Source organism: Coturnix japonica, chromosome 10, assembly GCF_001577835.2.
Source record: "Coturnix japonica isolate 7356 chromosome 10, Coturnix japonica 2.1, whole genome shotgun sequence".
Lineage (NCBI taxonomy): Eukaryota > Metazoa > Chordata > Aves > Galliformes > Phasianidae > Coturnix > Coturnix japonica.
The window spans coordinates 12,561,351-12,577,581 of NC_029525.1; the positions used below are offsets into that span (position 1 = coordinate 12,561,351).

Sequence of the window (16,231 nt, forward strand, 5' to 3'; positions counted from 1 at the left end):
CCACCTTCACCCATAGGCCAGTTCAGGATGCCCAATACCACAACTCATGGCTGAAAAAGCAGATGAAGCAAACAGACACGTGCACGCTTCAGCCAGAGCAGCAGAGGAGAAGGCAACGCACGACAAGCTGACAACACAGTTTTTTGCGGCACTCGGTTGCTGCTGCAGCACATTTATTTATACCATACCTTCTACAATTAAAGTCAGGACCCATGGCAGCGAACTGCACACCAGAGGGACACCAGCTCAAACTAGGAACATCAGAAGAGGCAAAGAAAGGAAAAGGGCTGTGATTATTGGCTTGTTACGACGTAGGGGAGTGTTAAAATACTCTCATTTCTGAATATCTTACAATGAAAACAAACACACAGCCCTCAGAAATAATACAGTCGTTAATGTATGTTCCTGGCTGTGAGAACACACCAAACAGGTAGCGGGGCAGCCCATGCTTCCCTTACACCCATCCCACCCCGCCAGCGTACAACAGAAACTGTTCCTGGTGGGGAGAGATGCTTTGGGGAACACAGGGCTGACACACAGCAAAGTTATTTTTGCATAAGTAATCACACAGCCGTTGTGTTAGTAATTATTAGTATTTTCTGGTACCTCTCACCCCACAATCAGAAAAAAGAACCCCCTTACAAATGTTTAATCATGCAGATCTCCTCCACACAGGAATTAATAACTGCGGGCTACACTTGGGAAAAATAAGACAGGGGAGTTGCAGTCTTAAAAGCTGCACAGCAAGTCAGTGAAAGAGGCTGGAAGGAAAAACAGGCTCGTCTTGCTGCTAACTTGGGATTCATTCAAATCGGGGTCCTTCAAGGAACACTTTGACTAGAAAACCTTTCAGATCCCATACTCCCAAAGAACCCTACGTTGCAACAGGAAAGACATAAGCAATGCAAATGCAGAATGCAAATATCTTGGTTGTCATTTTAAATACCGCTTTTGTTATTTTTTCCCTGCGATCTCATGGGCCAATTGCAGGTTTTGCAAATACAGAGAAATCAATCTTCTTGTCAGCTATGGCATATAAAAGACCTCTAAATACCAGAAAGGCTGTCCAGGAAACGTAAAACTGAAGGAAATTTTGCATCAGCAAAGATCTGCCAAGGCAGTGCTGCACCAGTCCTGCTCCCAGCCCTCCCCTGTGGGCCATGCATGGAGAGAACGTGGCCAGAGTATGCTCCCATCCAAGCCAGGAACCTACAGAACAAGCAGCACAAGTCTAAGTGACCCTCGGTCAGGGTTTATGAATGTTAGGAACCTCAGATGTCACAAAGGAGTGTTTAAAGCCACTGACTGCATCCACTGCAGGTCAAGTCCTTGCATTGCTCCCACACAGTGCAATGCTGGAAACATTTTGGAAGTGTTTATGGTTGATATTCAATGTTGGAATTCAGATAACTGCTACTTGCTTTATTAAGGATGCTAACTGGGCTGTGCTTTGCAACCCAAGCTCTCAGTGCTTACCCAGAAGCTCTCAGCTCAGTACCATAACCACTCCTTACGAAGACCTTCCTAGCATACACCAATATTTCAAGCTCTTTTTCACGATTCAGCTACACCACATAGTGGAGGGAGGTGTAAGTGAGGGACGTGGCTGAATACTTAAGAGAAACACATCCCCATGGGCACAGCAAACCCCTTTCCACCATCAACCTCAGTCTGCAATTTGAGGCCTACATTCATCCCTCAGCTGGGTCAGTCTTCCAGAGTCTTCCAGAATTATAACCTTGCTGGTGAGCCACCCACAATCTACTGGTAACACTATCAAAACTGCACAAGATCATTGCATAGCATGCAGAAAGCCTTCACAGAGAAAGACTTGGGGAAGACGAGAGCAACTATAGAAAACAGCCTCATGTGAGAACTGCTGGATAACACCAAAATGGTTGGGAAGCCAGAAAAGAAGGACAGAAAACGCTTATGAAAGAACATCAGGACATTATTAGATTTGACTCAATGTTTTGAGTTGCCTTTTTGAGACATTTTCTTTACATTTAGGTTCAGGGTTTCAGAATATTATGACTCAAGGTCTCCTCTACGGGAGCTGTAGTAGTATTAATAGTGACTGCTAAAGAGGTGTTCATTTGCATGAACTGAGAAGATGAGTGCAGAGCAGCGTCATGCAAATAAAGTGGCTTCTTAGAAGTAAAAAAGCACGTTCTTTCTTGTGCCTTCTCCTGAACTGCACAGCACTGCTCAAGCGGCTTTATTTATGCTGATGCATGGTAAGGCCCTCGTAACATTTCTCCCACATGTGGAAATTTGGTAGTTTGTTTAAACACACGTCTCACACGCACGTCAGGTAACCACAGCCGTATCATGGGAGAGAGGTCCTTGGTTAACCCACTGCAGGAGGAAGGACTTGGGGGGAGAGTGGGGAGGGATCAGAAAAGGCCGAAATGCTGAAGGGGAGCATTGAAACATCTCTTTTTCTGGAACCTGAAGATGTCTAAACCTGGACAGTTCACACAAGTGCTGAGTCAGAAATGAAGCAGCCTGTTTCATATGTTAATGGGCAGCTGAAAGGTTGTGTGAGTGAAAGGATTTATCTGCACTGTGGATGCGGAACTGAAAGTTTGCTGTGCAGAAGAAAACCAGAAAACCCATGGAAGCAAAGAAAGAAATAACCACTTTCTATTTGTCTGGGAGGTGGTTTTAAAGAACACAGCATGTCATTTAACCAGCTGCAGACCTGCAGAGTAACCTGTGACTCTTAGGTTGTTTCGGTGCATCTCCTCAGCAGATCCCCCCTCCTGCAAGTCCTGGAACGCAGCTCTCATGTGCTCTAGGAACAAGTTATGCCTGTGCTTGCAGGTAAATGGTTATTGTTGTACAAGCCCAATCTAACACATGCCAAAGCCTATGTCTGAGGCTGTTCCAAGCTCTGGAGAGAGCAGCTTGAGCTTGTGCTCAGGGTTAGGTTGTAGAGGGAAAGCAGCCAAGCAGGACACGCTATTCTAGCACAGCTCTTGGAGAAGTGGGGGACTCCAGGTTCTCTAAGGTGACATATGGAGTTAGTAGGCATTCAAACACAATACGGTTAGTCACGTTAGCTGGCTTTGTACCTTCTCCTATGAATGGGAGGCTTCTTTATACTATCCCCCAGAACTCGCATTGAACTGAAAATGAATCATGACAGTGGTCAGACACACAGATGGAATAAAATGAACAAACAACAGCTGAAGGAATGCTGCATGACAGACAAACTACAGAGGGAATGGAAGTACAGAGAAAACACAAAAAGAGGTACAGCAGAAAGCAATGAGTCTCAATCCTCTTACATCTGTTTTTCTGCTTACAAGTTATCTATTTAACGAGTATTGACCATGTTGCAACTTAAAGCTGACCCACCGTGGGCAGCAGCTAAGTTTAGGTAAGGGCAAACCACTTGACAGAAGCTGTTAACAGCCACAGTTAATAGCTCCAGCTTTGCAGCTTTCATCCATCGGTTAAAAAATGCAGGCATTTCTTTCCTCAGACACCAATGTGAAAAACACTGCTTTATTGTTGAAAGACAGGCATTTCAAATCCGCTATGAATGTCAGGAATTACTGAAGGATGAACATCCTTTTGTGGAAGCCTTGTTTGCTTCCTTTGTGTTTTCAATAGCAAAATGTAGACATGGGGATTATCCACAAACAGAGGGGGTGCAGAGGGGAAATAAGCGTGTTTTCACAGTTTACTTAAGATGATTAATTTTTTTTCTAATCTTTTCTGTGAACAATTTTTTTTTAACGCTAATCTCACTTACAAACAGGAAACAATACTGGAAAACACCAAAAAGATGGATGGAGGTGCATAGGCTCCTTGCATCCCACCCTTGCAGACTCTGCACTGGGGACAAGACTGTTTTTGGTGGGATCGGGGGATGGAACCAGAAGGCATCTCCTGCTGCTTGGTTGCCAATGTCCTCTGCAATACAGCTCCCTTTTTTGTTTTAGCTCATCTTGTGCTCGTTTAGTGAGTGCAAACTGCTCATACAAGGGGTGGGATGGGGTTTTAAGTACAGGTTTTAACCTTAGCAAAGGTTTGCGCTTCACATAGCTTCATTTTGAAGGTTTGCAGAAGTCAAATTACAGCGAGGGCTTTCCACTCTTTAAGTGGAAAAGTATCTGCCCTACACGCCTTGTCTGGAAGCCACTTGTTTGGGCTCCGCTTTCTTGGTATTTCTTGTTGCTCACTAAGCAACCAGAACCTCAACATCGCAACAGCCATGCATGAAAAGCAACAACAACAACAAAAGATAAAAGAAAACAAAGCAAAACAAAAACAAATAATTCAAATTCCTTCCAAACAAAAGCACAAAACAAAATGGGAACCAAGTTATCAGCAAAGGTCTTCCAGATTGTCTTTTCTAATTGACCTGTGTGACAGATATCCTTACGTAGAGGCAGCTGCATCTAGGAACATGTGAGAATAATTACTGTTCCTTTACTGAAATTGTCTTACATTTACAACAAGTGTATTTTCCCATATCAGAAACTGCCTCTGAACTCTGATGCAGAAGAATTTAACCCCATCTGTTAAGCGTTAGCAGTAACTGCCAGCTATGCAGTTTATTACCATCACAAATCCTTACATAACAGGTACTGCACTGAAAAATCTTTCTAAAAGAGCTTGTGAGCTTATGGACTCGTGCTGCCATATTCCTGCATGTATACCTGACACTGACTCTTCTGTAGCTTTAAGATAACAGTATTGCCTAATCCATGGAAATATTACCTAGGAATGAAGAATGAAGCCAAAAAAAATCTGGCAGCATTAAGCAAATAGTAATTACAGTAAGACATTGTTCACCCTGTGTTGCTCCATGTATTTTAAAAGATATGAAATGCTATTATGTCCTTGGTCTGCATCTTCGTCTTTCTCCCCCCACTGAGATACAAGGTTGAAGAATAAAAGGGAAAAGGAATTACCTTCCTGCAGGTACGGTGATGTGTTTGATGGGACTCCCTGTCCATGACAGCTCAAGTAGAACTAATTCTTTGAAAATGTACCAAGACTCCAATGAGGACTACATATCTCTTTTTAAACCTTATAGCCCATTCTATCACTTACAATAGTCAATGAGATTTAACACTCTGGTTATTCCTTTAACAGAACTCTTCTTATAGAAAGAGATGGTAATGTTTCAAACTTAAGATCTATCCCAGAATATCTAGAGAGAGGCTGTAAGAAGGAAGGGGACAGACTGGAGGTCTGTTGTGATAGGAGAAAGGGAAATGGTTTCAAACTAAAAGAGGGGAGATTTAGACTGAATTTAAGGAAGTTTGTTACAGTCAGGCTGGTGAGACACTGGCACAGGTTGCCCCGTCCTTGGAAACACTCAGTGTCAGGCTGGACAAGGCTCTTAACACCTGATCACCTGTAGGTGTCCCTGTACATTGCAGGGCAGTTGGACTAAACGACAAGCCCCTTTCAACTCAAAAGTTACCATGATTCTTTGGCTTCCATTTGCTCTAATAAACTTTGAGTTATTCCTCCTATGGAAACCCAGAATGTACCATAGGTATTAAGAACTTTCAATCTGAAAGTTAAAGATATATTTACGTTAGGAGGTTGTTTTCTCTCCTCAGAGTGAAAAAAGTTTGGAGGAGTGACCTCCATTTTCAATTTCATCATGCTAAGTCCAAAGCTCAGATAAGCCCATGTAACTGCATGCAAAGCAAATCAGGGCAGCTCTCTACTCACCTCCTCTGATTGATTTCTGCTTCATTGGTGGCATTCTTCCCCGGCCCCCAGCTGTGGCGACGGAAAGGTGACAGCGGCCGCATTGTGTTTCTTGAAACAGAGGAAGGAGCAGGCACGTCTGTGATACTGTCCAGCTCCTCTTCCTTCTCTCCCAAGCCAGAGAGTTCACCCTCTCCTCCCTCCACAGCCACCATGCTCGTGCAGCTCCCATCCAGGCTGCGCCTGTCCTTGGGCTGTGTGAAGCTCACTGCAGGTGGGAAGGGCAGGGACGTGTCGCTGCCCAGGGACGAGTTCCTCTCCAAGGACACGGTGTCATCAGCAGAGGAGCTGGAGCTGGTGACATCTCCTACAGACTGTTCCTCTTCAGGCTGCTGCAAGGAAGAAAAATAAATATGAGCCTTTATCTCTGCTATCGCACAGCAAACTTCCATTCTCACCATTTCTGAACCTATTATCAGTCACAGGGGCACAAAGCTGCCAGAGATGTCCCAGGTGTTAATGATGGAGAGGGATGAAGGGGAAACCGGGTCATCATGGCTCCCCATGATCAATGCCAGACCCTCCTGGGTGACAAGGGGCCAGCTTCAGCTCTTAGCCATGAGAGTTTGAAGGCAACACCACACCATTCTGCTGCATCGCATGGTGCAAAAGGAAGAATTATTCAGTCATAGGAAACAGACACAAAAATAAAAACTTAATTCTTCATCCCCTGCTACTTTCCACTGAGCAAAAAGTTAATGCCAGGGTTTGCAGGATTTCTTCAAACCCCAACTGTAATTGAAAAATACTGTTCTATGGGATCAGCCACACTCTATTACAGGCCTCCATTCATACTGCAATTTTTGGTTTACTTTGCTCCAAAAGCAGTAAGCGGAACCCAAACTGGTTCTCTTTGGCAAAAGACATGCTGACAATACAGCCTAGAAAGAGCCTATGATTATTCTGTGTTCCCCGTGGCTAGGGCAAAAACACAAGCATGTATCTGACATCACCTTCAGTCTGAAATGGTGTTTGCCCCAAGAGACTGACGTGGGAAGTTTCAATTTATTCTCCTGCAGAGCCCTGCACTGTATCATTTGAAATAATAATAGGCAGAATGAGCTGTCAGATCATATATAATGGACTATTCACCAAAGCCACAGCAGCTAATTGTCCTCAAATAGCAGGCTGGGCTGTCAGCAGAAGCTGAGTATTCGAGGAGCTGCAGTCTTTGGCAGAACACAACATCCTGTTCTGTGAAGGGCAACGGGCACCACAACCCACGTGGGAGATGAGCAGCATCCTCATCTCCCATCAAGCCCAGCATGGTTAGATGCTCCAGGCACTGCTTTCTCACGAGCACACAGCGTAAGGTAAAAGCTTTGTGTTAAACTGAATAAAACTACACTGCAGTGTTCATAAAGCATTCTAACCCAACATTTCACAACATGAAGGGAAGCTCTGTTTCATTTTTGGCTATTATGTTATTCTTATTTCAGTTTAACAGGTAGACAATAATGTTCCTAAGGTGGTATCAATAAATGCTGTCACACTATTTCCCCCCTCTCATCCACCAAAAAAAAAGGGAAACAGAGACAGCATGCACAGCACAGTCCCTGCTTTCACCACTAAACATTAAATGACCACTAAGAATACACCCAGAGGCATATGTTACATTGGTAAGGAATGTCAAACATTAGCCACAAATTTATGCAAATTATAGTAAATTTTACCATACTTTTAAACTACTGGATTTGACACATATTTAAATAGGAAATATAGGTTAAAGCAAGAGAAAACAGAAAGGCAAACCCTGCAAAGTCTTCGATCATGTTTGGCATTGTTCAAGATTATCTGATATTGGTGTGATTCAGGGTGAGAGCTTCGCTTAAATCCAGACAAATTAAGCAGTCATTATGTGGATAACACTCTGCCAGTAGAGGAAACAGTTTGCTTTGCCTTCTTGTGACACAGGAAAGCACTGTTAGACACCAGGGCAGAACAGCAGGATGGATAACAACATGCCAGCTGTGCAGCAGAACGATGGGACAGTTTGGAAACATTAAACGTGGATGCAAATCTGGTGAAAATAGTGCAGAAAGTTAAAACATAAAAGGATTTCTTTGCCCCGAAGTAAAAAGAGGAATTTTTATTTCCTGGATGAAAAATAATACTGCTCCAGTTGAAAATGCAGAACAAAAACTGCTTCCTTGGCAAGGAAGATTTAAGACTTCTATCACAGCTCAGAAAGAGGATTGAAACTGCACAATATATCTGCCTAGTTCGAGTTTTGCCTTGAGAATCCAACAGAGTGCAGAGCACTATAAACACTTTCCTTGAACTTGTGGCCCATGCATTTACTATAAAACCTGTTCTGTCTTCACTTAAACAACGTCTTCCATTCGGTAAAACCTAAAAGAGGGTTTTTTGGGAAAAGAAAAACATATATCCTTCCTGTGTATGGATGACAGAAATCAGTAGGATGGTATAGGGCTACAAGAGAACTTCAACTAAAACCCTTCATCTATCAGAGGTCCTGAGAAGTGAAATTGTGATGTTCTTTCTTATTGTTTTCTTGATGACAACAAGCGAAACGCTGAGAACACGAACTTACTTTGTTCTCTGATCTTCCACATGACAAAGGCATTAATGGCGTTATAGTGTTTAAACAAAAACAACAAAAAGAAAACGAATAGGACCTTGGCGTGCTGAGCTTTAGTTAACGTATCATTACATGAAGGGAGTCAAATTGTTTGGTTGGCTTGATACATAATCAAGCAGAATATCTTTTAATTCAGATTTACCAGTGGCTCCAGAATGCCCAAAGTAAACCTTGGCAGTGACATCCTAGAAATTATTTATCACTGTGTCTACAGTTTGGAGTGGAGCAGCTTTCCCCCACTGCGAGCCTTTTCCTTCAGGCTTTAAGCTCCGAGGGTTTGTTTTCTGCTTCAGAGAGAGAAACAATAACTCCAGGAAAATAAAGGCAGGAGAGATTTATGGATTTGTGTACTTCCTTGATCGACTCGAAACAAAGGCAGAAACTAAACATGAAGCTTTAGCTCCCTTCTCTGACAATGAGCTGCAGGTCCCTGACTTCCGTAGTCCCCTGCACGTGGACGATTTCCCAAGGGGTGCCTTTAGAGAGTTCCATGTAACACTGAATTTCAGTGGCAGGTTAAAAGTTAAGATGAGCAAAGTGTATGGGCGACACCCCAGGACGTTGCCAGATGCTTGTAAGAAATGACCTCATGCAACATTAATCATCCAAGCAGAGTGTTGCAAAGTCTGCCCAGACACAGCTGGGTAGAGACGGAGAAAGAAGAGGAGGATGACGAGGACGTGGGAATGAAGAACTGACGTCAAACAAATAAATAAATAAATGAGACCTCATGTTGGACATGATTTCTGAATTTCTGCAACCTCTCCGGTCTGAAAAAAAGCAAGTTGGGCTCTAATGCTAAATCTTTCTCAGTCCAGGAGTTGATGCTATGCAGCTCAGCATGCGTCACTCTGAGAGAAGAAAAGGAGACAGTGAGGAGGCGGCAATGAGAGACCACAGCTCACATCAGGGACACTCCAAAGCACCTGCAGATTTCATGACTCCACAGACCCTAATTTTTCATGGTCTGGGGATAGAACCAGGGCTTAAAATCCATGGATTTCAACTTATCTTTATGGAAGCATCCCAAAGACCCTGGACAGACAGTAGTTCATTACTTCAACATTTCTTTAATGTATTTAGCAGTTAAGAGAGGAGTGGCTTGTACAGTTTAAAAAAAAAGACAGAACTCTAATAGCCAAAAGATCAATTGGTGCTTCATACAAAAGGAAAACAAGAACAGGAGCAATAATAACAACAGCAGAAATGATACTGAGAGGTTTGAGATGCTCATAGAACGTCTCAATTAAGTACTGCAATTTGCTTATTTAATATAGCTATAACATAATGACTACAATCAATACATATATCCTACAGTATTTCCATAATATATGAAAATAAAGATTTAATTCAACAATAATGTTAATAGTTATTAAATATACTTGAAACTTGCATTTCCACTGGCTGTGCTCAGTAGCCTCGAAGAAAGGCTGACCTAAGGAACAAGCCCACAACACCCAGTGAGTTCTTATATAAACAACTGTGACTTTAGAAAAGGTATTCAGACAAATTTGGAGGAAGGAGACAGGGAATTGAGTTAGTCAGCAAAGCAGAGACGAATCAACCAACTGACTGGGGCTGTGATTAGTTTTGAATGACTTCCTAAACTAAACTTATAAACCTTTGGAACTTTACCCATTTCTAGATGAAGCCTGCAATCCACCAAATGATGAGAACAATGCACAGGCTGCCAAATTAAGAGGTTTCCTTTTCTACAAAGAGAATTTCTTCACCCTACCCCTTTCTCTGATCTGAACTGAAGATCCACTTCCCCACCACTTCTTTCTTTGCCCTATGGCACTGCCATTACTTTGCCCTACCTATCCTTCTTCATTTTGGCTCCGCACATTTGGAGAAGCAAACTTTCCACATAAAAGAAAGGGAAAAAGCTAAAGCTCTGTACGTTATAAAATGTACTGTGTTCTCACAGCACTATTCTCCCACGCATCCCCATACAATCATTAAATGAGGCTCAAATGACAAAGTCTGCTGTTGTAATTCGTTCTGTGCAAGCAAATTGAAGACAGTCTTCTGCTCTGCCAAACAGCTTTATATTCTCAGAATCCAGGGTCCCCCAGATCTGAGAGTAAGATGGGAAAGGGTGAGGCTGGTGAGCTCTGTGCCCTGCCACATGCATTAAGAATGACTTTATTGCTCATTTATAGCACATGAGATCACTTAGACCAGACTGTGGTGTTTCCCGTCCCGCTGGAAAATATTCACCATCATCTGATTTGATTTAACCAAACAGAATTTTGTTTCATTAAATATATTTCCCTGCAAGCAAGTGTGAAACCTAGTCTAAAAACTTAGTTTTTCAGAGCAAGAACTGCATCTGCTTGAAGTTTGAGTTGGTTAAAGCCATGCAGAACCAAGGCAGATTGTGACCAACACGTTGGCTGATCAACAGGGCCTTGTATCCATTCTGCACCACCTCTTGTGTGCTTTCTCATCATCTACTTATGGCAAGGAGCACAGAAGTATCAATTGCAAGCAAAATGGGTTTTAAAAGGCAAAACCCAGCAGTCCCTTGAATATCTTTGGGCAGAGCTGATGCAGATGGCAGAAGGGCAGTGCTGAAGTGATGTGTTCTCTGCTCAGGAGACTGCTTCTGTATCTCTGGTTTCACCCACTCCTCCCCCTCCTCTTCTCATCCACGAGCAACACAAAGGGCACAGAGATGACGAAGGTTAGTAATGACTTCTCTTGTTGATTTTAAGCAAACTTGAAAACATTTTCCTTCAGCTTGCACGCAAAAAGGCATTAGAGGTATGTTGCCCTGGAAACAAAGCTATTCCCTGGAATTGGCCTTAACTATTTGGAATGAGTGTTTCCTTCCTATTAATGGAGTCACATTGAATTTAAAGAAAAACACTAGTTCCTCTGAGAATTACAGTATATGATTCTGAATGTGTCAGTGCAGAGGTTATGTTTGCTGGAGAAAGCTCTTTCTTACATAAAGATGGCTTCCATACTCTTTGTGCAGACATTAATTACCTTGCAAGAAAAACCACTTTTTCAACTCTTTAACAACTGATTTACCTTTGTGCAGTCACAATTGCTTTCATCTATTCAACATTAGGGGGTTACACAGTGTATGTAAATGTATCCCAGTCAGGCTTTCCTACCTTGCCGAAGACAAGATCTTCCATCCCATCACCAGGCAAGGAGAAGAAGTCAGACTCGCTGCCAGACTCTCTTTTAAGGACACCCTGTGATGAGGCACAGACGCTGCTCAGCCCATCCTCCAAGAAGTTCTCACACTCTGTGGGAGCAAAGCAGAAAGAGTTATGGTCTGATGCTTTCTGAAGCATTCAAACCTCCAGCTCGTATACACTCAGTCAATTCAGGAGCAAGCACAGCTTTCAAAATTGAGTTCGCACCTTAAAAACAGGACAAAAATTTTTTAACTAATTTATTCAAGAGTTAAATACTCAACAGGATATTGTTTTTTCCTATTGACTGCAGCGACTGCCATATTAGATTAATATTCAATAAATACCTAAGTCAACAATATTAACTTTCTCAATTAAAAACAATTAATCTCCTCTAACATTTAAATGCCAAGGTGCTTTTGAAATGCTCATCAGTCCATCGGTTGATTGCTTCTTCTATATTTCCCACTGGAAAAGCAACAGTAAGAATTCTATGACAAGTTTCACTTTTTAAAGATTCAAAAATTGGGCACTTATTTCAATTTCACAAGCTTTCTTAACTGCTGACATTTAAACCTGAGCATATCGCATCTCTCCCTTCCATTTCAAATACTTCCAGCTGTTTGTAGCAGGGCGATGAGCAACACAGAAATGCACTCCAGCCATTGAGAAAGCCCACTCCTTCCAAAAACCTTAAGGGCTATGTGCCTGTATCCATAATGCCTATATATCATTTCACTTTTTTTCGGCCTACAGGCAGAGGTATTAATGACAATTTTGGCATGAACTGAACATTCTTTTCTGCCAGCTAAGAATACTTGCTGATTATTAGTACTTAAAAGGAAAAATAAAAGTGTTATTCTTCAAGCTACTGTACCTAAACAAGATGCCTCCAATACACATTTAGCTTCCTTCAAAGGAGCCAGGGCAATAAAACATTTGTTTGCTCTTAAATTATAATTGATAAACTCCATCCTTGGCTGTGGCAGGCTCATACATCGACACAGGGAACACAGGTTTGGGTTGGGTAGCTTGAAGACATTTTTTTTTCCCTTCCCTGTGGAAGGGATGAAGGCAAAGGTGCTGCCCCAGGGCCATGGGGATGGTAAAGCTGGCTGGAAACCCCATCACCTCCCTCTTAAGGAGTTTCCACGTCGGGGAGAACTGGAAAAGCACTTGTTGGAGAAGGTGCGAGTGTTCCCTCCTCAGCCTTTCCCCTGCTCAGTAAACCTGGAAAATCTGAACTGCTTTTCCATAATTGAGGGGGATAAGGGAGAGGGGAGAGAAAGGAAAAAAAAAAAAAAAAAAAGGAAAAGCAAAGTTGAGATGGAGCGGCTGTAAGGGAGCGGGCCAGGATGTGGCCGGCCGGCCAGCTGGCAGAGCTTGTCCAAGCCCAGACTGAAAAACAAAGGGGCTCAAGCCACGTTCCAGTGGAAAATGAGCAGGGACAGTCCAGATGCACCAACGAACGGATACCTCGCCCAGCCGATAAATCACAGCAACAGCAAGAGGCCCAGCAGGAGCCAGTGGAAGAGGGCTGGGAAGGCAGGGAGGAGCAGAGACAGGTGGGGAAACCCTACATCTCCTCTCATCTGTGCTGAGGTGTTTATCTCCAAGTCCTGGCTCTCATCTCCCCTTGGTTGTTTCAGGAAGGTCTGTGATTTTTTTCCCCCCCTTTTCTCAGTTTGTTGATTTTGCTCTGCTGTTTTGAACCATGCACACATTGCACAACGCTGACCTCTGTCTCTCAGTTGCTCCCACCCATGACCCTCCAAGCCCTGCTGACAGCGCTGTCACAGCACTGGGGCACGTGGACCAGCTCCCAGCACACTGCATACACCTCATTTATTGTGTAACTGCACTTATCTGTTTGTCTGTGCAGATGCATGCAGTAAGGATATGATGGCAACACACTTCTCCACATAATACAGGAGCAATAAGTTACACAGCAAAAAGCCCTAGGATGAAAATTCCCAAACTCCTTTACATACATTTTCCAAAGCCTCATACCCTCCAACATGGGGCTGAGCCCTCTAATTCCATGCTGAATAACTATCCATAACTAAATAGCTGCGACACATCTCCAAAGCATATACAGAAAATGAGAAGCTACAATTCCTGAAGTTTTCTTCTAAGATTTGAGGGCTGTCTCCTTAGAACTAATTACCTCAGGACTATTCAGCAGGTGAAAAAGTCATAATTCCCTTTCAAGTTGAGTGCTTTCACATTAGTCATATTAGAAAGGTGTCAGGGCATGACTCTACAGTGGGACATGTGAGCAGTCATTAAATTATTTCTGGAATGCCAACACCTGCAGAGCCTGAGCTCTTCCTGCTTCTGCAGTCAGACAAGATCATGACTATCCTAACCTATAAGTCACTGGATTATTTATTATTATTATTTAAAAAGGGGAAGGAGGAAGGAAAATGGCTTATTTCACTTCAGTGGGAGCTAGGACTTCTAGCTAGAATAAGCCCTTTGGGTCAGTCACCCAAAATGTCACTTCCTAACCCATACCCTGAAAAGATGGGGTTTAAATTTCAATTCAATAGTGATTCAATTCCCATTTTTCTTTTAAGTATTTCAGATTCAATGAAGGGGATTCAGGTGAGATTCATTCTCGTAATGACAGTAAAACAAATACTCAACGAAAGGCCAAGCAAAGCCTCCATTCAGAGCTCTGATAAATTACTGTATTTGTTTAGAACACGCATGATTCAATTAAAGGAAATGCTTTTTTTTTTTTTTTCCCCTATCTTGGACATGAATCCCTCTTTGAAACTTGCCAGACAAGATTTTCTGTCCCTGTGGAAGACAGCGAGCACCCGCCAGCATGAAGGACTGGTGGGCAGGGTGTGGGAACGATGGCTCTGACCTGCCTTTCTGCTTCCTGAAGTCTGGAAATCATGGGAACTTTTAGGAAAAAAATAAATAAAAAACCAAAAACCAACCAACCAACAACAACAAAAAAACAACAACCATGAAGCTGCTGATCTTCATCCGAATATGGATTAAGAGAATTTAAAACTCTGCTTTTTTTTCTTTCCTTTTATTCTATTATCATTTTGGCTAGAAAACACGTCTGTTTTCTCCATCATGTCTGAAATCTGACAGAAAACTGAAATACTGAAACATTTCAAGTGTGCAATTAAGAAGGTGACACACCACTCAGCTCGCTGCAAGTGCTGCAACTCTGTACTAACAATGACTCATGATAGACTCGTTACACATTTTCTTTAGCTTATGTATTTTTTCCCATTGAGGTTAGGATGACAATAAAAAAAAATTAGAAAAGAGAAGGAAAGATGTGAGGAGAACAAGAGGGATGCTCTTCTGTATGCATGCTGGCCAAGAACCCATAGCTTACCTGGAGACTCTCCTGTCCGCTTGCGCTCCAGCAGCGAAGAGTCCGGACATGGCTCCAGTGAGCACCAACTTTCACGGTTTATCTGAAAGAAAAGGCAACAGTAAATTAAAAAGAAAAAAAAAAAAAGGCTGCTTTTGCTATCATCTCCGTAAGCTTCTTCTGCAACTTAATTCTGCATCGACCAGTGGATAAATACTTATGGCTAAATTCCATAATAACAGTAAAAATCTCAGAAGTAATTGGCCATTATTTTCTTTCGCCTCGCTAAACAAACCAGTACAATATGCCAAAAACTGTGTTTCTCTGTGGAAAGTATGATAGAGAAGTGGCTCCCACTCAAGGCAGGAGTTCAGAGAAAGGATGAGCCAGAGTTTAAGCTACTAGTGGAGAACTCATGAAACCTGGCTTCATTTCTCACTTCCATTTGTAGTGGGACCGCAGGCAAGATACTCCTCTACTTTCTGTCTTGGTTCATGATCTTAAGAATAGTAATTTCTTACTACCCATACTGATCCAAGTGCAACAACCTTAAAGATGGCAGGGAGCTCTGATAATGCAGAAAGGAGGGCTACAGAAGTGTCCAAATCATGGTGAGAACCAGAAGTACTTTGTACATCTGGCTTCACATGTTTGCATTAACTGCAGCGATGACTGTGTTAGAAAATCCCATTTTAACACTGACACATCACATGGTTTATTTCAACATCGGCCTTATCATTTCACCCTGTTCCTCATCCTGTCCGTAACTTCCAGACTTTCAGTAGGTATGACTGATCTGAACTCAGCCTTCTTCCTGTGCTTTACTCTTCCTCACTTGGGTTCTTTAGTCCAGCTTCTTGACCCTGAAGTCTGCTGGATTATCCATGGCCTTTGGCTCACCCAACACACGTTTCTCACTGCTTTTGTCTATAACTGGTCTGGAAACCCCTTCACTCTCTTGTCTTCAGCAGTTTGGCTGTTCTTCGTAGATGAACGTGTTTTCCAAACACAAATCCCACTGAGACCAAACCCAGAAGTTGTTTCCCCTCCAGCCTGGCTGCTCCTCATTTGCTTCAACACACACAGGGTCTCACATGTTCTAGCTAAATAGTTGCTGAAACAGATGACTTGTCTTACTTCACATGACAAATGTTTTCCCTACCCTCTCTTTGGCTTTCCTTTCTGTCCTCTCTGACAGACAGAGAATTTTTGCTTTTTCGCCTCTAACCTGTCACCAAATTTCCATAGTCATCCTGCCCCTCTATGCCAGACTCTTATCCCTTATCCCAGGACTCCTTGCTCTAAGAACCCACTTTCCTCCTCCTCTTTACATGACCCAATGTGCACAGTATTGCTGTCCCAGCCTGGCCTGCTCCTACTGCTCTG

General features: G+C 42.7%; 1 protein-coding gene across 13 annotated transcripts in view; it reads right to left on the reverse strand.

Annotated features, from left to right (window-relative positions):
* AKAP13 (A-kinase anchoring protein 13) overlaps positions 1–16,231 on the reverse strand; it is a 146,802-nt gene that overhangs the window by 41,276 nt on the left and 89,295 nt on the right. For 7 of the 13 annotated variants that reach the window (XM_015873122.2, XM_015873119.2, XM_015873126.2 and 4 more), the window contains 5 exons: positions 14,867–14,948; positions 11,473–11,609; positions 5,704–6,074; positions 3,078–3,131; positions 189–251 (listed from right to left, as the gene is read on the reverse strand). In XM_015873122.2, coding sequence (XP_015728608.1) covers positions 189–251; positions 3,078–3,131; positions 5,704–6,074; positions 11,473–11,609; positions 14,867–14,948 — 707 coding nt within the window. The remainder of the gene's footprint in view (positions 1–188; positions 252–3,077; positions 3,132–5,703; positions 6,075–11,472; positions 11,610–14,866; positions 14,949–16,231) is intronic. The other 6 variants (XM_015873123.2, XM_015873127.2, XM_015873125.2 and 3 more) reach the window with 4 other exon arrangements.